Below are 27,563 nucleotides of genomic sequence, written 5' to 3' on the forward strand. Positions count from 1 at the left end.
GAAACAAATGAAGGTTGCAGCATGGCTATACAGATGAGGGGAACCAACCATGTTTACAAATTTGACTTGCTGTGCTCAAGGAACCATGTCCGAGGTGAATGATACATCTCAATTAAAAGATACATTTTAAAAATCACTTAAGCACAGAGTGTGGACCTCTGTAGATCATCTTGTCCAACCCCCCCTACTAGAGCAGGATCCCCTAGAGCAGATTACAAAGGAACATGTCTGGGTGGGTTTTGAATGTCTCCAGGAATGGAGACTTCACGGCCTCCCTGGGCACTTTGTTCCAGTGCTCTCTTACTAATTGCCATTTCTTAGAGCATTTGGAGTCTTCTCTGTAATCTGCCCCAACACTGACATTACAGAGTTTGGGTAAAGGAACCTGCAGAATTCTGAAGTCTGTGCAGATACCCTGTAAAAAGTTGCAAAATGTTTTGTTGTAGTTTGCATGTGCATGAGGAGAGTGCTAAGCAAGCACTGCTAGTTTCTGCAGGGAATTAGGTTTTGAAGAATTACTAATTTTCGCTGGGGGACAATTCTGCAAATATGCATTTCATAACTAAAATGTTTCATCTGACTTCAATAGTACCTGTGTTACAGAGAAGGAAAATGTTATATGTTAATGTTAAAAACATGTTGCCAATTTAAATCTTATTTTATTTAGTTGAAGTCAGTGGAATTCTACCAAAGATGAGCTTGGACTTGTTTGGTTAAAATTCTTCCCTGCTACTTTTTCTTTTATATCTTGAGTAAAGTTTATTGCACTGTGTTTTTTCTAATACTTCCATAGGACACATTACAGCAAAAGCAATCTGTCTAGAAGATCATCGTACACGAGTCAACTCCTCCTTTTGTGGCCCAAGGATGAAGCCTTTAACTGAGACAAAACTGTGCAATGCTAATCCCTGCCCAGCATAGTAAGTTCTCTTTATTTTTGTACCCTTTTTCTGTGTCTTATGACTGAGTTTGCCACAAAAGAAGTCCTCTCCAATAGGCACGAAGAATTGTGTAGCCTGCTAGATAAACTCATTTTTCTGTAACATCAAACAGCAATTGTTTAAAAATGTTGTGTAGGCTTCTGCCCAATGATAATAATAGAAGCAGCATTGCTAATGTTTCTAAGCAAGACCTCCTGAGGATTGCTTGCAGCTCTGTCACCATGCTGGGGTTAGCTATGTGACACTGAGTAAATCTAAGTTACTTAGAGGCCTGTTCTGCCACCTTTATTCACCTTGAATCAATAAGACCATTTCCTGAGTAAAGTGCTACTCCCCATGTGCAAGCTTGGCCCCATGACTCAGATTCCACATATTAGATTAGGTTAAAAGAATCTTGTGAAGTGTAATTAGTGATTTTTGGACAAAATGTCCCATAGAGTATTACAATACCAAGAAGAGGACTGTCTAAACCAAATAAATCATCTGCAATGCTCCTGGTACCCATGAAAATAAATGTGAAGACATTGCCTATGTGAACAAACTTATTTTCTAAAAGACATAAGAAAGGTGAGATGCAAAGAAGACATTGACATATAGATAAGCATTTAGAATCCAGCTGGTCTAAATCAATAGAGCTCTTTTAAAAACAAGGGAGTTATGCTGATTTATAGTAGCTGTGGTAGGAGTCCTTTGGAAAAAAAATTGTTACGTGCTTATGTAATTAAACACAGTATTATGTGGCTTAGAATATAAATGGATAGATTTAAAGACAACTTGGCCATCTTTGTTCTGCTGGGTTTTTTTTCACTTTTGGATTCCTGACTTTGCAACCTTAATGTTATTTTAACTTTATACTAATGATCAGAAAAATTTTTACTGTGCTGGACATTTTGACTTCCAGAATAGGAAATTTCCTAAAGTGGTGTCTTAAAAAAATTAAGAGTGTTTCAGTGGGAAATAAAGACAGTTGAAGATGCATGGAAGTGCACAGGGAGCAGAAGGCAGAGGAAATGAGGGAAAGCTCTAGACCTGGTGTCATCTGCTGGTTTTACTCTGCAGTGATAAAATCAATGGAGGATTGGAATTAGCTATTCACAAAGTAACACACTGAATGAAGCTTAATAGTAAGCATTCCTCATCTCTCCCAGTCCATAAGAGGATGATGGGGTAAAGTAAAACGATGTATATGTTCTGCAGTGGCTTTGTTTTTACTTAAAAATCCATAGTTCGCAATATGTTGGACATACTAAAAAATAGTCCAGTAATAGTTTGGAATTTCCTGCAAAATTTAAAGATTACAGCAGAGTACAAAAAATCCAAAAGTCAAATTATACCCTATAACCACAAAACGATAGAGATAAGGTTTAAATAATTGTAACATGTGACATGAGAGCCCCATGTTCCTGCTTCAGCAGTTTCTTTAGGTTGTGTTTAGCCACATGATTTTCTCAATACCAATTTTAAGTAATATTTGTAGCCAAACACAATCTTTTCATATGTGACTTATCTTCTGCCAGAACTATTTTTACCCAGTGAACTAAGGATCCTGTACAGAGAAATGCATTGTCTACGATGTTCCCTGGAGTCTTCTTAAGCTATTTGTGCTTACCTTTGTTTTGATGTGGCACTGTTATGCTTATAAAGCTTCACCAAAATCATAGTAAGTTCTTTCCGACTACACAAAAAAGTTGCATTTCTCTTAACCAGAGATCCAGATGTATTTTGAAGATTCACTGATATACCTATCACTGGAAATGCTGAATGTCCATTCTGACATGGAGTGCAATGTTTTCATGCTGAAATGGCTCTGGTATACTTAAGATTTACTACTTTAAAACATATTTAATGACTTGAACTCTAAAAAGAATACAGAAAGGAAAACCATAAAAACCCCAAGCCACATCTAGGAGAGAACAATTCAGCTCGCTGATTAATTTTCTAAAAATTCCTTAGGCTATATGAATGTATGGAGGATCTACATGTAGGACCATGTCTTAAATTAAGAGATTGCCATGGAGCTGAGTGAAACTATGCCAGAATATCTCTGCTGAGGAATCTACCCAGAAAGTCACGACATGTAATATTTCCCATAAAACCCAGACTGCCAACATGAAAAAATGTAGCATTAAGAACTACCATGGAGGAAACAGAGGAAGTTTGATAGCCAGCAAATAAAATCAAACCCAAATATGGTAGATTTAACAGGCAAGAGAAGGAGGTGCATAACAGATGAGATACTATGTGTCAGTTTTGTGACATAAAAGAGTCTCCAGACTTACAAAGGTCAATGAGGAATAATTTCTGCATAAGAATAAAGATTTACTAGTCTGAGTAGGAGCAAACTACTGTCCCAACAGTAAGAACACAGAAAAGCATCAGTCTGCACACTGTTGTTGTTGGATTTCAGAGCTGCCAGATCTGGTCATAATTATTTAGTTATTTGAACTAATGAAAGATTCTCTTGGCTCACAGCCCAGATCTTGGAAAATGGCAGTTTACTAGAGGACATTAAAGTAAGTTTATTGCCCCCTCCTCTGTGAAGAGGAGAACATTCTGGGCAGTTATGGCAAATAAACTCCTAAACTGAACACTTTTGCTTGCTCTACCACTGTTGTCAGCAACATCAAGGCAAGCTAATGAAAAGTGGTAAAATGGACTAAAATTGTAACTTCTTTTTTTCAGAAATTTGTATTGCAATAGTTCAAGTATTTATAAATCAGACAAAAAGGAAACTTTTGATGTGTTCTGGAATTACATAACTACTGACTTTTCAAATTAATCTTTCTTTGTCCTTAAATTAGTGCTTTTTATATTTCCCACCACTTTTGGCAGTTACTGAAATTACTAGACAAAGAGTTGGGATTTATTCTGTTCCCAAAAGGATTTTTCCAAAATAGGATGTTTATACATTTTTTACAAATTAAAATTAGCTTTGTTTTCAGGCAGCTATTCCATTGGTCCCAGGACTGATCCTGTGAGAAACTGTGAAGTAGGATAGGCCAAGCAATCAGATTTGGGACTGGTACTTTTTCTGTGGCTTTAATTATTAAAAACTTGTAAAACTAGGGCTTTAAATCTTAACTGTAACTTCACTGATGGGTCTCGGAATACGAGATCTGAATGTGAGTTAGTCCTTCATAATTTTCTATGTTTCTTCATTTGTTTTCCTATCTAGTTATATCTTATGGTCTCAAGCCTTTAAGGACAACGACACTTGGTTCTGTTTGCAAAGTGTTCCACAAAGGCTGGGGACCCACTTAGTGCTTCAGTAATAGAAATACTGAGCAGCTATGAACATTTAAAAACTGAACTTATTCTAGGCAGTTGGCAATAATTCTTGAGCCTTTGTGAAACTTCAGTGACATGATGCATAGCTGAGTCGTGCCTGTGACAGGACTACAGATTTGCCCAACAGCTTTTCCTGGTTATTCTTCCTCTGTTTCATTTAGATTCTACATCATCTGTCTGCCAATTTTATTAGACTGAGGTCATTTAAATCTTCAAGACACTAATGACAGGACTGCTGATTTTTAGCAAGCAAGTTCTTTTCTGTGACTAGAGGCCAGGAAGGTTTGATACAAATACCACTGAAGAGCACCATGCCAACATTTGTTGTCCACAATTGCACTAGGGGGTACATGGTCAGCTACAATGGCCCCATTTGATCTTCCCCATCTCCCAAGAGAGATGTAAGAAAACCAAATATAACAACGAAACAAATCTTATCAATTAACAAAACTCTCCGTCTACCTGGCTTCTTCCTTTGGCCTCAGGTCTATTAGTCTATTTGGAGGTCTCTTCAGCAGCCACAGTGACAAAAGTGATCATCATACCATTTCTTTAGAATTTTTTTTAGAGGTTTTAGAGATTGTTTTAGAGGTTTTCTTTGGTTTTTTTGTCTTTTGTTTTTGGTTTTTTTTTTCAATTAAAGCACAGAAGTGGTTAAAAATTAATAGCAATTTGTTAGCCAGACCCTTAGGTCTTGTAGATACTCCACCAGTCTCAATGGCAGTGTCTCTCTCAGACCTTGTGGAATTCCAGATCAGGTTTATAGGCAAGGTGGTTCTGGTAGATGAGAACTGTCAGTAAATAACACTAATTTCCCCAGTTGTGTGACACATATTCCATCACAGGCAAAGTGTTCCATGCCTTGAAGACTGATGACGTAAATATGGCTTTTGGATTGTTTGGACAGATACCAGTACATCAGGAGAGCAGGCTAAGCAGAATCCTGGAATAATTCACATTTGATAGGTGGCTCATATGTATTATTTTATAATCTAATTGGACTCCTGTGTTCCTAACATAAGTATTTCCTCTAAGCTGGTCAACAGGTGAATGGAGTGTGTGCAGCACATCCTGTGGAGGAGGACAACAAAGTCGTCTCATTCAGTGTGTCCAGAAAAGGGCTTTCCAAAGAGAGGAGGTTGTGGCCCATTCCTTGTGTCCTGTCAGCACCCCTACTCAAGTGCAGATGTGCAATAGCCAGGACTGCCCACCCGAATGGAGCCCTGGTCTATGGTCTCAGGTAATGTGGAGAAAAACCTACATTTTAGTCTGCTGGCATGATGGAGTATTGCCAAAAATTATGCTCAAAAAGAAGAGTGTAAACTTTGTGGAGATCAGTATTTTGCAAGGGGTCTGTTCATGAAGATAATCTGCAAACTCTCTCTATGTTTTCACTGGCCTTCCTAAGTGCATGGAGAGGAGGCCTTGCCAGAAGTGGACATGGGGTCTCTTTTTTGTACATACAGATAGATGGATTTTTTTTTTTTTTAAATTCATAATTTAAGGCTGTATGAATTCTTCAAAGCCATTAATCCCTCTCTGAGATTACCTCTCAGAGCAATGTTAACTTTTCTCAGAGATGACAGGCAGTCAACAAGTATTTGGGGTTAGAGTTGAGTATTAATGCACACACATATGAAAACTGGGGGTTGATAGATTGCAGTTTTGTGTTCACTTTTGTTAGAGTTCTACTGCAAGTAGCACGCTGCTGCAATTAGTTGCCACAAGAGGCATATGATACACATATCAAAAGTAGCTGTTAGTTTTATTTTTAATCTTCCTTTACTGACATTCAAGGTGGATTTTAATTTACTGAAAAATCTATTACTTCTGTGTACGCTTCTTGGCACTGTTACTATTCAGATGTTCAAGAGCACCTTGACCTGAGCATTCCTGGCTGAGAAGCACACACTGCCCCTCCAGGGGAGTGCCCTGTAACGTACTATGACAGATGAGTAGCTACTCAATAGTTGATTGTAACAGAGTTTTAATACTTCACAAGTAACTATTTCATCCAGTGTACTTGTAGGAAACCTTAGTGTGGCAGGAGATTATAAAAAACAGGTCTGATTATTAGATATACTCTAACAGTCTTCAAACACATTCACACTTTCAAACTTTACTTCTTCTAAAATAAAATTTTAAAAACAATTTTAAAAAATCCTTTTTCCTTCTTTTTGGCAAGCGTACTGTTCAAGCTGGGATTTTCATATAAGCCTATGAAAACTGAGTTTGTAAGTTCTGCTGAACTGTAGTGAACAGGCCTACTGAATAAGTTGGTGAACATTTTAAGATTCAGCTGAAGGCTGTTGTATCACAGGTTCAAAGCAGTTAAAAGGGAAAAAATATGTAAAATACTCAGGCTCGCTACACAAATCAGAGTAATTTTAAACGAAAGGAGGGGGTTTTTTTGTTTGTTTGGAGGGAAGATTAAAGACACAGATTTTCAGTACACAGGTATTCCTGTTGATTCCTCAGTACAATTCTACTTTCATTAAATCTTTTAAAACCGTTTTGGACAGAATACAGATAGTGTATTCTGGGTTCTGCGCAGGGTTCTGCCTTGGAATGTGCCCCTTAATTTTTAAGTTAAAAGAAGAACAACTAGAATTGGATGCAAGAAGGAAGAAATCTGGCAGCATTATTTCAGGGCCGTTTATATCTTCATCAGAAATGGCTCATTCATGCATTTTGTTGTATGCTAAGGCAGTGAAAACTACAGAATGTCTTTTTAACTGAGCCACAGTTCAGCAATGTGTATTTATTCACTGGTGACTTGTCCCAAGCTTCAGCTGTAATCTTGGCAATTAAAATATCTTTGGTCAAATTTCTTAACCATTGTCTGTATCAGATTCTGTCCTGTAGTGAGATTCATTTGGTGAAGGAGTTATGTACAGATTCCCTGGGTAGTTTTCTCTGCCTCCATCTCATCCCTCTAGGCCAAGGTGAGGACAAAATAACAAATAGCTGAAAACATCTTGCTGGGGGAGATTTTGCGATGGGAGGTTAGGAGCAGATTTCAGCTATGCTGTCCAGGGAAAAAAGCATTTTGCTCACAAGTCCAACTTACCTCATCTACGGAAGAGAGATATTACTTATCTGTCCTGCATGGGGGCTGTATGAGTTCATAGTTTGTGTTAGGAAAGCACTTACAACCATGTTTTAGGAGTGACACATAGATGTTACTGTTACTTGTTTACCAATAGAATTTCAGGTTTACTTATTATGACAGCTATACAGCACATTAGCCATGGTTTCTGTCCTCTGCTGTAAAATACAAATAATGCCAATTTTAATTTCCTTCAGCTCATATGAATATTTCTTCCCATCACAGTGCTCCAAGACTTGTGGGAGAGGTGTTAAGAAACGGGATGTCTACTGCAAAAGTACTGGTTCCCCCAAGGTTAAAATCTTGCCTGAAAGTATGTGCAGTGCAGAGCAGAAACCTGAATCCCAGCAGACCTGTGTGCTAGGACGCTGCCCTAAAAACGACAGACTCCAGTGGGTGATTTCTTCATGGAGTGAGGTAAAGTGGTGCAGTTACAAGGCTCACTGCCTTCTTCTGCTGTCCCTGGAAATGTTGATTCAGGGACACACATCATTTGGGGCAAAGAAAGCTGAGCTGTCATTTAAAAATCAGATTTTCTAGGCAAGGTGCTATCAAACACAGCTCTTTACATCCAGATGCAGTTAGATCTACCCTGATGTCTTTGTTTTTTTAGTACTATCAGTGACTTGGATCAATATTTTAGTTTACACATTTTGGAACATGGTCTTTGTGGCTTTAGTTAGTAATGCTTTTGTAGTTCTATGTAATTTGGGGACCCTTGCACAGAACACATACTCTGTTGTCTGAATGTGTTTCAATAGATGTAATGAGTGTATTTTGCCTTTGCAGTGCTCAGCCTCCTGTGGCCCCGGCGTACAAAAGCGAGAACTAAAATGTGGTGAGAAAAGCATCCATGGGAAATGGATCACCTTTCCTCAGAGAAGATGTAGAAACATCAAGAAGCCACACACCAACCTGGAAGAAGCTTGTAACAAGGGAACCTGTCCATCACAAACGTTGTATAACATGGTGTCTGGCTGGTATTCCTCACCTTGGCAGCAGGTAGGAATGGGAAACTTTCTTGGCTCTCTCTCCCCGTCCCAGCTACCACTCTTTTTCCAGCACTGTTCCATGTCTTGGCTTTTAGGAAGCTTAAAAACTGAGCAAGTTTTCCTACACAGTAGCTCAAGTGCCATCTCCTAGAAAGCACCAAGCCCAGGAAAGCTGCAGTATCCAATGCTGCTGCATGAGCACTAGGCTGGAGTTGGCACAAGCACCTGGTGGGTGTAAGACCACACCACTGTGACTGTGGCAATGTGAGGCTACACTACCAAGATTAAAGCTTAGCTCCAGTCTTACACTGTGCTGTAGTAGAATGTCCAATTGTATGGAGGGGTTGTCTCCAGTACTAACAGTCCACAGGTGTCTCCTGCACGTAGCCATTCCCTAAAGAAGGTTGCACTACCCAGCCACTGAAACATGATGCAGCTGGTCCACATCCATGCTCTGTCCTGAAATGGAATGTTACCTAGAAATGTTATTCGTGCTTGAGAAGAACTACATTCCACACTCATTTTCAAACACTTTTCTCCTAGTCTCCTTCAAACTGCACTGTGGTTGAACTGTTACATATCTATATGCACAATGTATCTGAGCATCTGCACAGATTGTCTGGAATTCCCTAAATAGTATGATTAATTACAGGATCAGTCTGTATTTGTTTCTACATTCTTGCAAACAAGCTTCTGTATTTCTGGAACTTATCTACTTTATGAGTCACATATCAATGAGACACACTCATTTAATAACATTTACATGAAACAATGCTTGCCTGACAACTGTAATCAGATGAAAATGATCACATTTATCTTAAAGACAACTTTTCACGAAACACATACAAGTAAAAGGCTTATTCATTTCAAAATACTTCATAGATCTTCCTACAAATGCATAGTGTTTTTCCCCAGATATTGCCATGATTATGGTTTCAATGGGAGTTTTATCTTTTTTTCAGACAGAAGGATTGGGCCCAGAGTTCAAAAGAGATCAGTGCAGACAATCAGGAACAGGTTTTCTATAATGTTTAGTTTCTGTCCTGATGCCTAAGTAAGGAACCAGATTTTCAGCTGAGTCCTGAAACAACCAAACTTTTGGAAGGGAGCACAGATGCACGGATCTTTGAGAAGCTGGCCCCTATGGGACTTCCTGAACAGCAACACATCCGATCCTGACATCTCTCTCTGGAAGCCTCATCCAAAGCCCTTGAAATTTACTCCTTTGGCTTTCGTGGGCTCCCAGAGAGTCTCTGTAACAAAAGACAGCTTTTACTTTTCTCATCTCTACAGTGCACAGTGACCTGTGGAGGGGGAGTGCAAACCCGGAGCGTACAGTGCCTGCGCCAAGGAAGAGCAGCCTCTGGGTGCTTGCCCCATCAGAAACCAGCAGTCCTGAGAGCCTGCAATACTAACTTCTGCCCCATCCCTGTGAAAAGAGGTAAAACTCAGCTCTGCCTCGTGCAGCAGGGTTGGCTGCTCAGAACTCAATATCCAGCAAAAATGGCCTTTTCTAGTTACACCCACTGAAGAACAGTATTTGGCATGTTCCTTCACAAATTATTTTTTTCCGGACTTTCCAGCTTTCCAGTTGTTCTCTGATACTACAGCATCTCTCTTCTTAAGGTGAATTCTCTTAAAGCAGACTTGAGCATATAACTGATACAGGAGATTTTAAAACCAGGGATATGTTAAAATATAAAGTACATCCAAAAGTTCTGCCATTTGGTTCTGAGTTGCATCTTTATACTATCTTGTTGAGTAACACAGAGCAATCCCATGCTGGTACAGTTTTATTATTAAAAATAGCAACTTTTGCCATATCATGTGAGTCCAAAAATGCTTTGTCTAGTATGTACTTTTCTTCTTACTGCTTCTAATCAGTGTATGACATGCAGTCAGGAAACATCAAATTAAGCTGTCCCCACCTGTCTGCTGCATCCCTCTCTGTATCTACAGTGTGTTTTGCAACTCTAGAGGAGCAGGAGAAGCAAGAGGTTTTGTACTGGAAGGGGAATTCCCTCAGAACCACCACAGAAAGAGAGCAGTGTATTAGCCCGTTCCCATATTTGCTTACAAACTGGTTATAGTTTGTGACTCCTTAACTGAGGGCAAAAATTCTCAGAGAGGTCCAGGTTTGTCACATGTAATGCCAGGTATGCTAAAACACTTGAAACATTAACTTTTGCAATATGCTCCATGAACTGTCTTGTTGCCATTTTAAAAACGAGAGCTGAAAGTAACCTCTATAAAACCCAGGCTGGATTGCAAGAGAAAGGTGGTAATAAGAGTTGGGAGCAAAGGTCAAGTCTGGCTCTGCATTTTGTAAACTGACATTAGCCAACCACCCCCCTCATCTCTACTGACTCCTGGCATTTGCTCTGCACACAAACCCTGTAAAACCCAGTGATGTCTTAACAGACCATTCCACTGCACCAAGACATGCAGAGTATCAAACTGATGTATCAGGGGACTTGAATGCAAACAAGGATATATAAATGAAATGGTCCTAGAAGGGATAAGTAAATAGTCTGGCTGTTTTTATAAGTAAATGTTCTCAACACTTCAAATTAACCTTCCTAAAAAGTTCTGCTGCACTTTGGAGTTTCTGCATTACATCCTTTTCTGTCACGATATAGCAAGGACTTTTCTTTCACCCCTGCCTTCCTCTGCTATATTTCATGTCTGGAGTAATGTCTGTTATTAATTTTGGCCTTGGCCTGTTTCTCTCTCTCCTCACATCTGCGGAAGCCCTTTCCTCTTTATTATAACTGGGTCGTCAGGCTCTAGAGATCAATTATCTCTTCACTTGCTCTCTAACTTTCTGTCTAAACCAGCAAAAAGAGAGGGAACCAGCTGTGCTGGAATCACATTGAAGCCAATCAGTCTCTATTATCAGCCATGCAGCTCCAGCTCAGTGATCACAGTCAAGAAATTAATGTTTCAGGGAGAGTTTATACACTTTCCTAGACAAACTGGGTCATTTCCATCCCTTTGTTAGATGCAGTTACGGTCACCGTAACTCCTAGCAAATCAAACTGCTTAAAGTGAATGAAAATTTAAACATCTAAATACTTGAGTAACTAGAAATAAGGAACTGACAGCCTTATCCACATCCATTGAATTTTGTGGGACTCTTTGAGTTCATTCCAATAGTCTTTGGATTAGGTCCCAAGAGTAAAGTTTTCAGCCATCCCTCTGTAATGTTAGCGTTGCACTCTGATCTTCAAAAGGGGCATAAATATTTTTTAACATTGCCTTTTTGGTGCTTATAATATTTATTAAACAGTAATTTGCAATTTTTGACTATTTACCCTTTCAGAGCAGGAGAGCTTCTTCCTGGCTTAACAAGGATAGCTTTCTTCCCTTCATTCTGTGCCTGTTTTTCCATCTGTTTTCTGCTTTGAGTCTTCCCAGTGGCAAATTCTGCCTGGGGCAGAGTAGGTGAAGCAATACAAAATTTGATGCTGGACTCTCAGCTGCACCACTACTGACACAGTGAAAATCAGAAAGGCAGCACTGTGGAGTGGGGAGGCTGCAGTTCAGTACTCAACTTTCTAGTTCCTGGACAACTCTTAGTGCAAGGATGGCATTTTCTTTTAATAACATAAGTATTTACAGACAGACTTTTTTAAAAAAAACTGAGCAATAAAAATGGCATATTTTTAAAAAATTTAAATTATTTTCTTATTAATTCCAATCAGTTTGAGGGTGTGAAAGCTATACAAAATCACCTTTGCCATCACAGAAAAGGCAATAAAAAACCAAAAGCCAAGTAGTGACTATCTAAAGAAGTTCCTATAGAGACTTGTGTCCTGCAGAGGACATGACTCCTGGCCTACAGAATATGAAGAAGTTGTCTGTGCTGTGGGAGGGAGCATTTGTCTTCTGTGACTCAGACAATCTGAGAACAGACAAGAGTGGCTAACTTTTTCTTCACTGTCTCCTTGTAAATTCCTTTTATTGACCACGTAAACAGTAGTTCTGAGAGTCGACTGGAATCTTTTCCCATGCTCACAGGAGATTTCAGTTTAGCTATAAATTTTGCTAAACCTCATTTAAATGTCTTACTGCCCTCTCAGACACGGTGAATTTGTTTATAAATCATATATATGAATCATCACTCTGCTCTTTTAAAGAAACATAAAGCATCCATTACAAAACTGTAGAAAGGAGCAGCTATGAAGTATTTTTAAAGTGACCATGCTGTGTGTATAAATGATCTGTATATAAATTTAAGCAAAATAAAATCTTAATTGAAAAACATAGTTTATTGTAATTAAAAGCTGGGCTTATCAGAACTAAACATTGTCAGCCTGTCTGTTTTCCCATTGAAGTTAATCAAGATTTCACCAACATGGTATTATCAAAGTCCTAAAAGCCTGATTCCCACCATAAATTCCTCAGAGAGATTTCTTGGGCTCCCTGCATAGCCAATCAGAAAGAAGTCTCCCTAAAAAGTGCTGGAATACAAACATGTATCAGAGCACTCTGCATTCACATTTCCATGTCCTTTGTGTGCTCATGCATATACTCTTAAAGCTGGCAGGTAAACTCCATGTGATGTTGCTGGAAACAAGCAGTCAGCATCAAACATGAAGCAGGCTCATTTATCCAAGTACCTGGCTTCAGAACATTTAAAATCAGAAATGAAAACTCTGCTGGCTTCTTTTTGTCCTCTACAGTGGAATGTCCTCCCATTTTCCTTAAAAACAAAGTGTGCTCTAAAAGCTTTTAATTACTGTTGCCTCTGACCCTCCTATTATTACAGCAACTCTACCAAATTAACCAATGTGATTTCTTACCAAACTAAATATCTCTTAACAAATAATAATAAAAAAGGAACTAGTATTTTTGAGGTGAGAGCTAATTCATGGTTCCTCTTCTTTGAACTGTCACCTATTGTGTTTTAATATGCATACAAATGCATACAAATGTGTACAACTATTGCTTGATTTGCGGACTTGCTAAAACACAGTCTTACCATATTACTTGGAATTTTGTCCTTCAGATGATCCTTCTTGTGTGGATTTCTTCACTTGGTGTCATCTGGTACCCCAGCATGGTGTCTGTAACCACAAATTCTATGGCAAGCAGTGTTGTAAGTCATGCACAAAGAAGAACTGATAGTGTGTTGTCTGAACCCTTCAGTGACAGGATTCTCTTCTTCAATTTATCTTGGAATTAACTTTGCTTTGAGGCAAGACATGGTGCCACATAAACCACTGATGGAAGAGACATTTTTTTTTTAAGGGAATGTTTGAGGTACAGTAATTGTTGGATATATGTTGAAAAAGGAATGTTTCTTTCTTTGCTGACCTCACTAAAGTACAGGGTACTATGGATCACTTGAACACTGAGACTCAAGTGGCAGTTTTTATTTCTTTAAAGGTGTCGTTTTGCACTGTCATAAGTTATGAGGAAGAAATTAATACAAGGGAGCCTTTTCTGGCTAATTTACCAGAATACAAAGCAAAAGAGATTGTGAGCTCCAGGAGGAAGGTTACAGCATGGCTGCATGACAGATCACACTATCAAAAGCATTTCCTTTCACATTTTGCTGTGATATTATCATCCCAGAGTAAGGAAGCTGTTTACTGCCACTTTCACAAAAAGACATTCAAATGGAGCGTCTGGAGAATGGAGCGTCACACACGTGACCATAAGAAGTAAATGGTGCACTACAAAGATATATGGTGCTTCTCTATCAGACTTGCTGCTGGAAAAGCAAGTTTTGCATCATGCTAATGTTTTTATCATTTTGAAGAAATAATTTTCTGCTTTGTGTAGAAACTCAGAGATGGTTAACTAGTAACTTGAAATGTATACCTAGAAATATCGCGTTAGAGTATTTGGACTTTTAATATTGCTGTGTTACAAGTACAATAGAATTTCATATTTCAACTAACTCAAGGAACTCAGATTTATTGAGGTCAATGGTTATGTTTTCAACTTTCTAAGCTCATTAGATATGTAATTTTAATATTTAAACTTGATATTTTAAAGTAGTTCTTTTCCAGAATCTAGGTTGTGTGAATGCAAAGATAGTGAAGAATGTCTTCTTTTTAATCTCAAATCTCTGCAGATTTTCATTCATTACCCACAGGAAATAACAAGAATATTACAGTCCACTAAATCATGCTAAACTTCTCTAGTTATTTATTCACACAGTTTATATGAAGAAAGAAAAAAAAGTGAATTATTTACTCTAACCAAATAAAAGTCAATTCTATTTTTATACATTTGCCTAATACTTTTATGTAGTTCAGAATCCACCAGCACACAAAAGAAATCTAATTATGATGATATCTGTAATAATTCAGTATCAAGATGTTCAGTGACACTGTATATCAAATGGCGCAACTTAAAATGTTTCTACATTGAAAAAATACCCAACATATTTGCCAAAACCCTTTCTGAGACAGAGCCGTGTTATACTGTAATTTTCTGGGGAGTGCCTATGAGGGACATATTTATCTAATTCCACCCAATCCCACAACATTGTTTGATGAATGTAGTTCAGTTTTGCTGTTTTTTTAAAGTATCGTTTCAGCGTAAGATTAGCCAGCTCAGCATTAATGCCAGACAGTGGTCACTTAAAATTAGCAGTTCCTTCTGCAACAATTTAAATTAAAAACACGTATACTATAATACTTATGAAATGATGATTGGAAACATATCTCAACCTACACCGCTCTGTCTTGATATAGGACACTGTGTAATTATAACCTTTTTTTCTAGGAAAGCTAAAAATTTTTTTGTTTTGTTTCTGTAATTGTGTCCTTTATTATTTGATGTAAAATAATTAATTTATTAATGCATAGCTTTTCCTTTATATTTTTTTGCTCACTTCCATAAGTGACAACTAAGGAAAGAGAACACTAGTGTCACAAAGTATGAATTATGGTGTAAAAAAAAAAAAAAAAAAGGCAAAAAATATAAGTGTAATATTTAATTATTTTATAAGCCTTGTTATAAAGTACTCTAACTGTTTCATTATATTTGGAACTGTAAAGTTCATGAATAAAATATGGAGGTTATAAGTATCAAGTAATATGTGGTGTATGCATTCATTTCCATTTGTGTAATTGTCCCATATGAACTTTAAGTAAATACTGTCCTGTTTGCTTCTGCTGCATAACTGGCCAGTGTCTGTGACTCTAAGCCAATGCCAGTTCTGTGGAGAGGTAGTGCCAAAAGCTGTCCTCAAAAAAGCCTCTTCTCTGCAGCAGTGGCAACTTAGCCACTGTAGCTAAGAGTGACCTCTCTGCCTAACCATGCCTCTGCCATTCATGTCTTGTATGGGTTAATATAAGAAGGGAACCCTCAAAACAGTGGATTTGAGTGTTAACAAGCCATTATGATGAATGGGATGAAGGTCATTCCTTTCAGGCACTCAAAGTCAGACGTATGTGGTAAGGTCATGTGAAACTTCTCTACTTTTCAAGGTCCCATTATACTGGCAACCGAGGAATGCAGGACTGGTTATTCAACACAGTGAATATATTGTAGCTGCCTTTTAAGAGCAGAAGATGTTTGAGTGACTACCCTACCATTGAAGCAGCTGGCTTGGATTGTCCCCATTTCAAGCACAAAAAAGGCAAAATGGACATAACTTCATAGTTTTATTTTCATAACAACACAAAAGCTAGAATACACTAAAATACAGCTGCCTCCTCCCTGTGCAGGACAAAACTGACCTAGGTTTTCTCTCACCCAAGACTGGACACTTGTAGCACAGAGATATCATAATTCTTCCTTGCATGTATTTATCTGCATGGTGGTTTAAGAAGCCTCATTCAACATAGCAGGAGGTTTCACAGCCTCTCCCAGCTGCCTGGGAATACTTGATTTTTCTAAAAAATGAGTCAGGTGAGAAGTTTTTTCAAGCTAATATCAAGTCAGGACTACCTAAATTCACTGGATCATTTCACCAATATATTCTCTAATGTACATTTGCTGCTTTTCCCTTCATTCACCATCACTCAGGTCTCTGACAACTGCAAGCTATATAGAGTATTTTTGACTGGGAACACTGACCATGCTTCTGACTAACAGTATAGTCTAGCAGGCAATAATAAGCAATGATCAGTCTGCTCCTGAAGGATTCCCAGCAAGCGCTCTCTTGAACATGATTTGGACTACTGATATAAATAATTAATATGCCCACACAAGAACTCAGACTCTAAACTGCTTTGTGTTCTGTGCTAGAATTTTGGAATTAAAATGAACTGACGGTTGTCTGTGAATTACTGTGTTGGAGATGGATGTTGAAAGAGGAAATATTGCATAAAGATGTGCTATTGTGTGGTTGGATCAACCCCAACTCCTCAACTGTTTTATTGCTGAACCCTTACAACGATATTTGGTATACAAAGCTTGGCAGTTTTGTAGACGTATATTGCTGCAAGGCTCACTTTATAAAGCAGAATGGGGTCTTTTCACAAAGGAATAGCTCCATTTCCTGTAGTCAGATTTCATCACTCAGGTAAAGGATGCATCTGCCTAAAACTCAAACAGATATTTAATGAATGGCTTGATTGTGTAAATCAAGTCAACTACCTCGGATGCCCAGAAGACATGAAATGTTGGAAACAGATGAACGTTTCACTGCATGTGGTTTTATGGTAACATGATCCATATCCCATATTTCCTTTAATTTTCAGCAAATCCTATTCAAAAGCATCAATAAAATAAATTAACATTATTATTTCTATTGTAGTAGAAGTCCAATCCTACTGAGTCACTGGGCTCCCATTGTGTATAACACTGTATGCACGTCCTGAAAGGCTTACAGAGAGTACAACAAGAAACAATAAGAAAAGTATGTTAAGTGTGAGCACACTGTCATTAGGAGCAAAGGTGTTGCTTGTGGCTCACTGTCTGTGTGGACACTGCAGAAAATTTTAGAGGCAGATCCACACAGATAAGATCTGAAAGAGCAATATTGAGGAATCTTATCTAGACTCTGTTTTAAAAGCAAATGCTGAGCATTGATAAGGTCTGAGAGGACAGCAGAGGGGAAAGGCAGTAGGGAAGCTGGGATACAGTGAAACAGATCAAAAATGAGGTGTGCTCAACACTAACTCCTAACTATCTAGTGACTCCTAGATAGTCACTAGATAGTGACTATCATGAGAGGAAAGCAATTACAAATGAATCATTCAAACTGTTAGCCCATCAGTTATCGGGGACTAGAGAGATGTGAGGTTTTGGCAAGGTAATAAGTCTTCTTTCCACCAAAAAACATCCTGAAATAAGGAGATGCAGCTGCTAGAAAATACCTTAAATTCCTCCCCAGCCAATATTGTATGCACATCAGCCAAAAAAAGCTGATCTTCCTGTCTACTCCCTGCACACTGTGCAGCACTCTCATAGATATTCTTCAGCCCTTCCTATACAGAACAAAGCCAGGCCCAGGCTTGGCTGCATTGTGTCCTTCAATGTACCTCACATTCTGAAGTTCTTCACCTTGCAGCTTACATGTAACACTTGGTTCCCACGAGAACAGGCACTGGCAGATGGGTAGCAGGGCAGTATTGATTCTCAGACCTGCACTGCAAAAGGTACAGATGCAGGTGGTGATTTAGGGCCTAATATTGCATTGTCTGTGGGAAGCAGGGCCCTGGGCAGAAGTAATCAGAAGCAAACTCTGGCCCACAGAGCTTACATTCTAACACCTGATGCACACCAGACAGGGCTAAGGGAAGCAGTTAATTTGTTTTCCACCAGAGGTACCAGGGAAGAAACAACCTGAGTGTCCCAGATGGGTTGAACTTGAGACAAAACCTGAAGTTCTGAACTCAGAATGCAACATAGTAACTTCAAAACCAGTTTTCCTCATCCTCTCTGAAGAAAAGCATTTATTATGGGACTTATACTTGAAACTTATATTTTATGTACCTTCTGTTCAATAATAAGAGGTATTCAATCATGAACACAATCTGATTAAATTTCTGGATTCTGCCACTGGAGGCAGGAACCTTCAGTAAGCCCTAAATTCCAGGATTACTTTCTAACCATTAAATCAAGCTATTGTCACCATACAATTTCAGCCTTAACACTGCTGTATTTAGTATTTCTTAAGTGACTTGGGCTGCCAGGAATTAATTTATTATGTTTGGTTGTGATAATGTTCACTAATCCTTTCATAATACCATAGCAGAGCTGACACAAAAGCTCATTCAGAAAGTATACGAAAGGGTTTATACTGGAAATGTTTACTTACGTAGTTCTTATCCATGTGAAGCAAACAGATTTCAGAGAAAAGCATGCACAAGAACTGCCTCTTTGGGACCTTCACCTTCTTGTATCACCATAATATCTGAATTAGGTCTGTCTAACAGAAGAAACTGAAGGCACTGTCCCCAGAGCAGGAATTCCCTGCCAGTACTTCTTGGCTTCCATGGCAATAATGGCCCTCTACAAGCTCTGTTTAGCTTATTGTTGAAGAGATTCAGGATATTTGGGGAGCTCAAGAGTTGTTCTTGTACCAAATACTTACACCTATCTATAATATCCTATCTATGTCAGAGTGCTTTCAGGACAGCATTGCATTGTAGCCATCCTGATCCTTCACTTCCTGAACTCCAGGACACTGCTATGGTACCAGGATTCCTGCAAGGCTCAAGCAGGGATGGGCAACTGGACACGGAAATGGCTACATTTCCTTTCTATGAGGAACAGTAAGAGAAAATGCCATTACTGTTTCACCTGAATGCAGGAAAAGCTATTCTGGTGCAACGTGTTCCCCAGAGCACTAGAACTCACATTTCCACCCTTTATATTCAATGTAACTGTTGAGCAAGTAAAAAGTAATTGAGGTCTCTATTTCCTTAAAACGCACCATGAAAAAATGAATTTTACAAGCTACTAAACAAAATAATTTGTGTCTAAGCAAAATAACTGGTGGGATTTTGATAGCTGAAATATAACACTGTATTAAGAAGTTTTCTAGGCATATTTTTTATATCCAAAGCAATGTCACTGATGATTTTCCCCCTAATGTTACAAATAGACAAACTTTGCAGAAAGTGCTCATAGATCATAATTGTATTAATGATATCTCACTATTTATCTACAGAAGCTGAATAAGATTCAGGATACAAATCGTAGTTTTACCTTCCACAAAAAGATACTCTATTTCCAAGTCCATTAAAAGAATTTTAACTTTCAAAGAATTTAACTGTTCAGCACACTCCACTGATGGGTAATAATTTAACTGGATCAGCACATTTAATTTCTAGTCAGAGATATTGCCTGTCAGCAGAAAGTTCATCAGCTCAGACTTTGTAAAAGTCTGCAAATACCAGGTTGCCCAGAACCACCATGCCTTACTCATTCTTGTCTTTGCTGGTGTGTGGGGAAAAGTCAACCAACACAGACAATAACAGGCTGTAAACACTGTTCTCTCCCATTAAATATAGCATGTACTACTTCAAACTGTATCATTTACCACAATTTAATTTTGAGGGTTTGGGCATCCACTTCCAAAATACTAGTTGCAAAACCAAAATTGTATGTAAACAAACTGGAACATCTAATTTGAAAAGCATTCAGCTATTGAGTTTGACCATCAGATGGACTGCCGTGATATACATCTACCATAATACACGTTCTGAACTTGAATTGGTGTTGTGTTTTGTGGCCAGTTAACATCTAATGCTGACATTTGTTTTTTGTTTCTAAATTGCCATGGACCATGTCACGAAAGTCATGAACATGTTATAAGCATTATTCAGATAACCATACAGCTTGATCAAGTCTCAGGTAGTTGAGCTAAACTAGACTGATGTTACATTAACCATATTAATTCAATAGTGTACCAGTGCAGCTATCAAGTAGATGATATAAAACACTTAACTCACCAAGACACATTTAACATCTGGAGCACTTATCAACCATTTTATTTATTCCTTAGGATAGTCATTCTACCCTAGAGCTTACACATTTTTGAGAATCCTGCTCAGTTTCAGCAGTCATAGTGCTGTTTCTCAGATGCTTGGTGAAAAAACTTCATCTGAGCTAAGGAGCTGGGAAGCCAGAAGTTTACAGAATTCCCTATGTAACAGGACAGGGCTGATGCCAGAGCCATAACTTAAAAGTTGAGCATCAGAGTTTTGACCTGTTGAGATCAACAACTGCAAGGTTGAAGGGAGGCCATGCTGACTTGTGTTTGATGCACATTATTTGCCTTGCATTGAATTTGACCCACACTTCAGGGTTTCTGCTGGTCTTCAGCAGGGATCAAAAATGGGGTTTTCATAGAAAACTAACTTGGAAACACAAAACTGAAAGGAATCTATCTTCTGCCTTACAAAGAGCATAGATGGAATACTGTACAGGATTTGCTGGTACTCTCTTGCTTTTGACTAAACGATTTGCTCACTCTTTTTTTTTTAACACCTCATGCTAAACCTATGGTCAAGAAGGAGGGAGGACTTTTTCTCACCCAGTTAATATCATCTGGACATTTTCAAATGCATTACTAGTACTACTGCACATATTCTGACCTCTTCTATGGTGTTAATCTTTAGGACAGAGTACAGATGCCTCTAACAAGACGAGTTTTAGAATCTGGCACCCAAACTCTTCTTATCTCATTGTATATCACATATATAATAAATACTGTATAGTTCTTCCAGACTGTTAATCTGGCTCTTTTCTATATAGACTATTTTTATATGCTATGTCTTCTTATTCAAGAAACAAACAGAGTAAGGCAGTTTCCCAGCTTCCTAGATTACAAAAATCACACTTTGCTCTGGGACAGAGTACTTCAAGAACTGGGTTATTCTTAGTTCTGGCTTTTATAAATGCTCCTCTCTGAACTTCTCATTAACCTTCTGAACCTTCATGCCTACTGGATGGATCCCGGCCAGCATCCTTCAGCTACCAAAGGACTCTTTGAAAGGAGAGTTTACACCTCAGTTTCCAAATTGTATTACTGTGGCATACTAACTATATAGAAGAGGAAGACAGACAGTGGATTTGCCTTTTTAAAAACAGTCGATTAAAAAATAAAGTACCAAAAATGTGAGAATCATACAGTACTGAAACCTTCAGACATTTTGGCACATAGCTCTGTCTCTCTCGGACAATTGCATCCCCTTTCTCACTGCTTCTCTCCTTCTGTTCCAAAGCTCCCCCCTGAAGCCATCGGGGGGGTGGGGGAGCAGAATGGGTTGTGAAGTGTCTTGGGGTAATCCACTTTGACAGGGAACTATGCTGATTAAAAGTTATGGCTTTGGAACAGTAAAGCTCCCACTGCTGTCCGTGTACAAGTTGCTGCTTTCCATTTAAACCTTCACAGTCACATCTAATCAAGAGAAAATAAGGACGTTTTTATGAATTCCATGAGAAAAATTCCCCTCAGGTGTAGGTTGCATGGTTTGATCAGCTCCAGTATCATGTTTTAGCATTTCATATTAATCCTACAGATTCTGAGCCAAGAATGCTAGCTTTCATATTTGCCTGACGGCCAGACAAAAACACTTTGGATATTTGTTATTATTTCAGCAAAACTTGCAATATGCAAATTAAGATTTATGGGAATTGAAGGCTTAAAACTATACATTTATCTTCACGTGGAAAAGGTATTATGTAGTTGCAAGGAGCCAAAAAATACCAGAGCTGGGCAGAGAACAAGCAACTAACAACTCCCAGAAGTCAGCGGAGAATTGTACATCAGCGTTTTGTGTCCTGATGACAGGAAACAAACTATTTCACAGTCTGAGATTTTCTGGAAGATATGGAGTTGACCCAGCCCTCAGAATAAGTATCTCATTTCAGCATTTCCAACTGAAAATTGTTAAAAGTATCAGGTAAATTTAGGTTTTTCAACAAGGCTAAACTAAAAGAAAAACTATTATTTTAGGGAATGTAAGTATCTTGTTGAAAACAGTGATGGGAAAAAACTGATTGAGTAGAGACAACATTTATATTCCCTACTATTCTCCCATCCTCCCCCTTCTTTCCCCATGCATAAGTAATTAAGATCATTCCCAGCCGTGTGCTGATCCAGCTTTGCTGCAATCACATTAAGGCATAGAGACAAGATATTGCCTGTTCCATACCTCAATCCTTCTGGGCTAGAAGAGAGTAACACAAACCATGTAAGTAAGATTCAGAGGTGCTCTAGAGAGATGCATTCCTGTGTGGTCTTATTCCCTGCTTTATATTCTGCAGTACTGAAGACAATAGGATGACACATGGACTGGAGATAGATTCACGCATACTTTCCTTCATAAATCATGGTTTCCAATGAAAAGCATTGGAAAACTGAGATACATGCCCAAAGTTCATCTCAGCCTGAGCCTTGGAGTCCAATTTTTGTCTCAATCAGAAATAATTTCCCCTAAGTTAAAGAATTCATCACCATACAAAATCAGTGTGTACAAGCCAACCTCAAGACACATCTGGTAATAAGGACTTTAACAAGAAGGATGTTAAATGAACAGCACACATGTTTTTTCTCAGTCTATCCCTTCACATACAAACTGCCATTTCCAGATTCTGGAAGCTGCTTTGCTTCACTCCTCTAGCTTACCAGAAAAACAAACTAGCCTTAGTTACAGTCTACCCGATTCCCTGTTTTTACCTAACTCCTATGAATACCACAAAGAATTTGAAAAACTGGTGTTATGGGGAAGTCATTCAAGAGAGGCTAGGAATCAGCTGATAAAAACACTTTATTCTGTCTTTGAGAATAAAAGGGTTTTCATCAAAGGGATCTGATGTCCAGGAGGCACGGGGAGGGTTCCCCCCAGCCCAGCCCCTGCAGCTCGTACCCGGTAAAGTGCTGTGGCTGATGAGAGGGCGCCCTCCAGTGTGCAATAACAGCAAAGCACACAAAGAGCTGAGCTTCAGCAAGTCAGAGTTTGTGTGTTCTTAGACAGCCACCTAGTGAGCTCAGGGAGGAAACAAAGAGTTAGAAGAAAATTCAGTGAACTCAAGAAAGGGGAATCTCTCTACAAATACAGTGCTAAAACGGTACTAAAATTAGCAATGTATTTCACAGATTTTTCACCTCACAGTGCAGTAGCAGAGCAGAAGGGCTCTTGAACTACTTAACAGTTGTGAGAAAAGATGCCTCATCACTTATGATTCTAGAAATGAATGAGAATGGGTGACAGTTCAAGTATTGAAAAAGATCTCTGAGGGCTAATTAAATTTCAAATTTTGTTTAGGATCAAGAATACCTGTATATATGTGTGCATATATATATACCTCACCTTTTCCTTACCTACTCATTTCTGAATCAAAACAGTACTGTTAACTGAAACCCCTTACACAATGCAACATAAAGAAGTGGCAAAGTCCAGAGGGAGAGATCTTTAGAATGGCCACAGGGAATTCACAGAGAGTCAGCTTCCCTGGTATGTTTGTATCCTACCATTGCTACTAACCTAAATTTGAATGTGGTTCCAAAAATAACATAAAGTCTTTTGAATAAGACAAGAGAATCTATGAACCCCAGTTCATATCATATAGAACTCTGAAAGAAATGGGAAGGAAAAAAAGTCCTCAACCATAAGAGCACACAGAGGCAAAACAGAAACAAACGTAAGAAACCATCAAGGTACAATTTCTGAGTCTGCCTTTGCAAAGTTATTCCAGGGAGACCTCTAACAAAGTTACAAACGTAGGGTATCTTATTTGTGATAGTGCTCTGGATGTTCACAGAGCCACAAGCATGTAACTTTATCCTCATGTTAGAAAGACACAGAATGTGTGGAATTATAATAAAGTAGTCAGAGCTGGCACCTTATCAGTCCAGTGCTCACCTATTTATCACTGCTTGCTAACCTCCATCTTACTAAGAAGACCGCTTGTGAGAAGAAAGCTCCCAAATGGTCCCTTTTCATAACTGTGATCATTGAAAAGAAGGTAAAAGAAAAAAAAATCAGTTGATATAAAAAATTAAGACATCACTGAAAAACCTTACCAAAATCATGGTTCTCCAAAGTTTCATCTAATATTAATATGCCATAGAATAGCTGCAGGGGGGTGACTAGGTCAAAGAAGACACAACAAAACCCTGTTGATGATACTGTTTGGGATGCTGTAGGATTTCTACTTAGATATTTACTGTCTCCTGAAAATCAGATACAGAGCAGTGCAGTAGATGCAGACCATGTCAGTACTGAGCCATTGCTGCAGCTTTGGACAAACGGTTTCATTGCTCTTATAGACTTGCAGTGTTTGTAATCCCCAAGTCCAACAATATAATAATACACTGAAAATAGCTCTGAATTCCTCTCAGACACATGAGCTCTACATGTCTAATTAAATATCCCTGACACATAAAAATAATTGCAAGGAGAAAGATACCTCCCTCATGAGGGCCAGATGATTTTAATTAGGTCTCACTCAAAAGTCTTCTGGCCTCACAAGGCTCGGCTCACTACAAAATGCTCAGTCACACTGAGATTCCATGCTGTGCTCCAGGCCTCTCCTTTCCCAAATTTCTGCCTGTTCTTTAAGAATTTACTGTCATCCAGCCCTCAGAGCTCCAGTTCTGAAAGTCCTCACTCAGACACGTGGGGTTGGTGCCTTTTTCTTATTTCTTATTGTTTTATACCTAAGGAAGAGCTGGCCAGATAAGAGTTACAGTCCCTTTATCCTCCAACAGACACAAGCAGATCTGCTATCAGCCCAGCAACTGGAATACATGCTCAGATGTCACTGCCTTCCTCATAGAGCAGTTAAATCCTGATGGCAGCTCACCACAGCCTGAAGGGTATCGCTGGAAGAAACCTAGGTGCCATCATCAACAGAAGAGATCCCCCCAAATTCTCACTTTTGCCATATTCCTCCACAAACTTCAGTTTTCACTTTTTTGTACCCGGGGAGGAATCTGTGCCATGATGCTGTGGTGTAGTGTGATGCAATGATGTCACGGTATGCGAGATAAGCACTTTTCAGTGTTCCAGTTCCAACTCGGATACTTAAGGCACTGTCATTAAAGAACTGGGACATCTCTAAAGCACAGTCTTTTACCTCCCCCCTTTCCAGCCAGACATATTAACAATAAGTACCGAAATTTATAGTCTATGATAATTGGAATGACATGGATACCCAGTTTGCTCTAAGTAGGTATTTACAAATAGTAGAATTATTTCATCCACTTCAGTGTAACAGATACCAGTTGTCCTAGTTAACGAGGTCCTGAAGTTCATTCCTGTGTCATTTCTCCTTTCCTGTTTCTGATTAATTTTAAACATAGGCTTTTTGGTTTGATTTTTGTGTGTTGCAACATCTCTAGGGATTTTATCAAGAAATCTGCTTCCAGTTATCATTTAGTTACACACACAAGACTCTTTAAAGGAACACTCTCCACAGTCTCCAGGATTCTCCAGTTTAGTACAGATACCTTATCAGCAAAATTTAGAAGACTTCCTCTTTAATTATTAGAGGTTGAAGCAAAAAAATTAGAGTAAGAGTCATGTTTTATCTGGTCAAAGGGAGAAAGCTGCTTAGTGTTGTTATGTTAAGGCAGTATTATACATACAATTATAGTACTAGTAATCTAACCTGAAGCAGTCCCTTTAGTTCTAAAGCCATGCGTATATTGAGCTTCCTACCTACATGTATAATTCTCGCTTTTATACAGCTCCCCAGAAGTTCAAGTAAAATTCATCCCTATCAGACTATGCAGCAGGTATTGCTTCTTAACACTTGAGAATATATAAAACATATTTCCTTTATGGTAGACATGTAAAAGTTTTCAGAGTATTTTTTTTTTTTAAGGTAATACCTGTATGACACTAATTTCTACATTACATGGTTAAAATCTTTCCAATGACAACCCCAAAACCAGTCCAGAATATCCCCTGGAGCACTCTGACTGTGTGTTCCCATAATATACCATTCTGAGAGTATTTGACCTCTGTTCTCGCACAGTGTATGAGTATTGAGTGTTCACAGTCATCTGCTGTGGTGAAACATCTCTCTTGTGAAGCCTGATTAAGATTATTTTTTTCCCCATGACCTTTTGTTCTGACAACCTTGTAACGAGAATCATCCCATGAGGTCCATATTAATAGCCATAAGACACCACAGAATTTAAGCTTGTAGGACCAATAATGTGAACAACTTCTGAACCTCCAGATAGCTTCAGACATAGCCTGAAATTTTGTTCGAGGACTTCATTCATTTCAGTTTGATCAATACTGTTTCTCTGCCCTATTAAGTGAAAAGCCTAGGCAGGAAATGAAAGGGTCTTAGGAACAGAAAGCACACCAACTTTCTTTGGCCTCTGGAAAAATAAGCAACTTCTCACATGAATGACCATCAAGGAGCACCCATCTTTCTGTGGTTTGAAAATATAAGCAGGACATGATTGTGTATAAGCAGGACATGATTGTGTATCTTTGTGATCATGGTTTTAACATTTCAGCGAAAAAATCTCTCTCCAAAGTCTTCTAATTTAGGAAGAAATGCTTCCATTTTCTCTGGTGAACTACCCCCGTAAATGGAAATTTTGCACCCTGCAAAGCCTTTAGAAAATAATTTAAGTAGACTTGCAAAATGAAACATTAATTCTCTGGCAGAGGACAGTTTGGTGGATTTTTAATGATTCCCATATCTTTAACTACAGAAATATTCCTTTTAAAACTTTGCAGACCTTTCATAAAACACAGTTCACCTATGATGTCAGAGTAAAGCCATCTTAGCAGAGTAACACTGCACATAGACATAACACACTCAAACATACGAGGGGTGGATTTTATCATGGATGCTATCACCCTGGCTATCCATGAGTGTAATGGTTGTGATACCATTAAGTAGGCCAGATGGTTAAAACCTTTGTGGTATGAGGGATGAAAGCTTAAATACAAATATGGAGAGGCCTGGCAGTCTGGTTATATCACACTCCCTCAGACTCAGCAAGGTAAACTCTACATGCTCACCATGGTAGAAAGAAGCATCAGATGACTGGAAACATGCTGTGCCTCATGCCACTGCCCATACTATTCTAGGCCCTGAAAGGGAAATCTATGTCAGCATGGGATGCCAGATAGGATTGAGTCAGACAATAGGACTCATTTCAAAATAACCTACTAGCTAATTGAGCCAAACAGCATGGTATGGAGTAGATCTATCTTGTTCCTAACCATGCACCAACCTTCAGCAAGGCTGACCATCATAATACCTTGCTAAAAACCACTCTGCAAGCAGTGGGTGGTGAAACTTTCAAAAAAGAGGACAAGCATTTAGCACAAGTCACCT

The 27,563-nt window shown here is 38.7% G+C and overlaps 1 protein-coding gene and 1 long non-coding RNA gene across 5 annotated transcripts in view; one reads left to right on the forward strand and one right to left on the reverse strand.

Moving 5' to 3' along the window:
- The window catches only part of ADAMTS18 (ADAM metallopeptidase with thrombospondin type 1 motif 18), a 74,372-nt gene extending 58,988 nt beyond the window's left edge, over positions 1–15,384 (forward strand). For all 4 annotated transcript variants that reach the window (XM_071756664.1, XM_071756667.1, XM_071756663.1 and 1 more), the window contains 6 exons: positions 794–920; positions 5,265–5,469; positions 7,564–7,755; positions 8,128–8,340; positions 9,624–9,771; positions 13,342–15,384. In XM_071756664.1, the coding sequence (XP_071612765.1) occupies positions 794–920; positions 5,265–5,469; positions 7,564–7,755; positions 8,128–8,340; positions 9,624–9,771; positions 13,342–13,457 (1,001 nt within the window). In that variant the 3' untranslated portion in view covers positions 13,458–15,384. The remainder of the gene's footprint in view (positions 1–793; positions 921–5,264; positions 5,470–7,563; positions 7,756–8,127; positions 8,341–9,623; positions 9,772–13,341) is intronic.
- On the reverse strand, positions 7,735–27,320 carry LOC139801975 (uncharacterized). Its single transcript, XR_011728440.1, has 3 exons — positions 27,245–27,320; positions 13,315–13,399; positions 7,735–8,789 (listed from the first exon to the last, which is right to left on the reverse strand). It is a non-coding gene; the product is annotated as an uncharacterized lncRNA (long non-coding RNA).
- Positions 27,321–27,563: the final 243 nt, after the last annotated feature.

This window comes from Heliangelus exortis, chromosome 13 (genome assembly GCF_036169615.1).
Source record: "Heliangelus exortis chromosome 13, bHelExo1.hap1, whole genome shotgun sequence".
NCBI lineage: Eukaryota > Metazoa > Chordata > Aves > Apodiformes > Trochilidae > Heliangelus > Heliangelus exortis.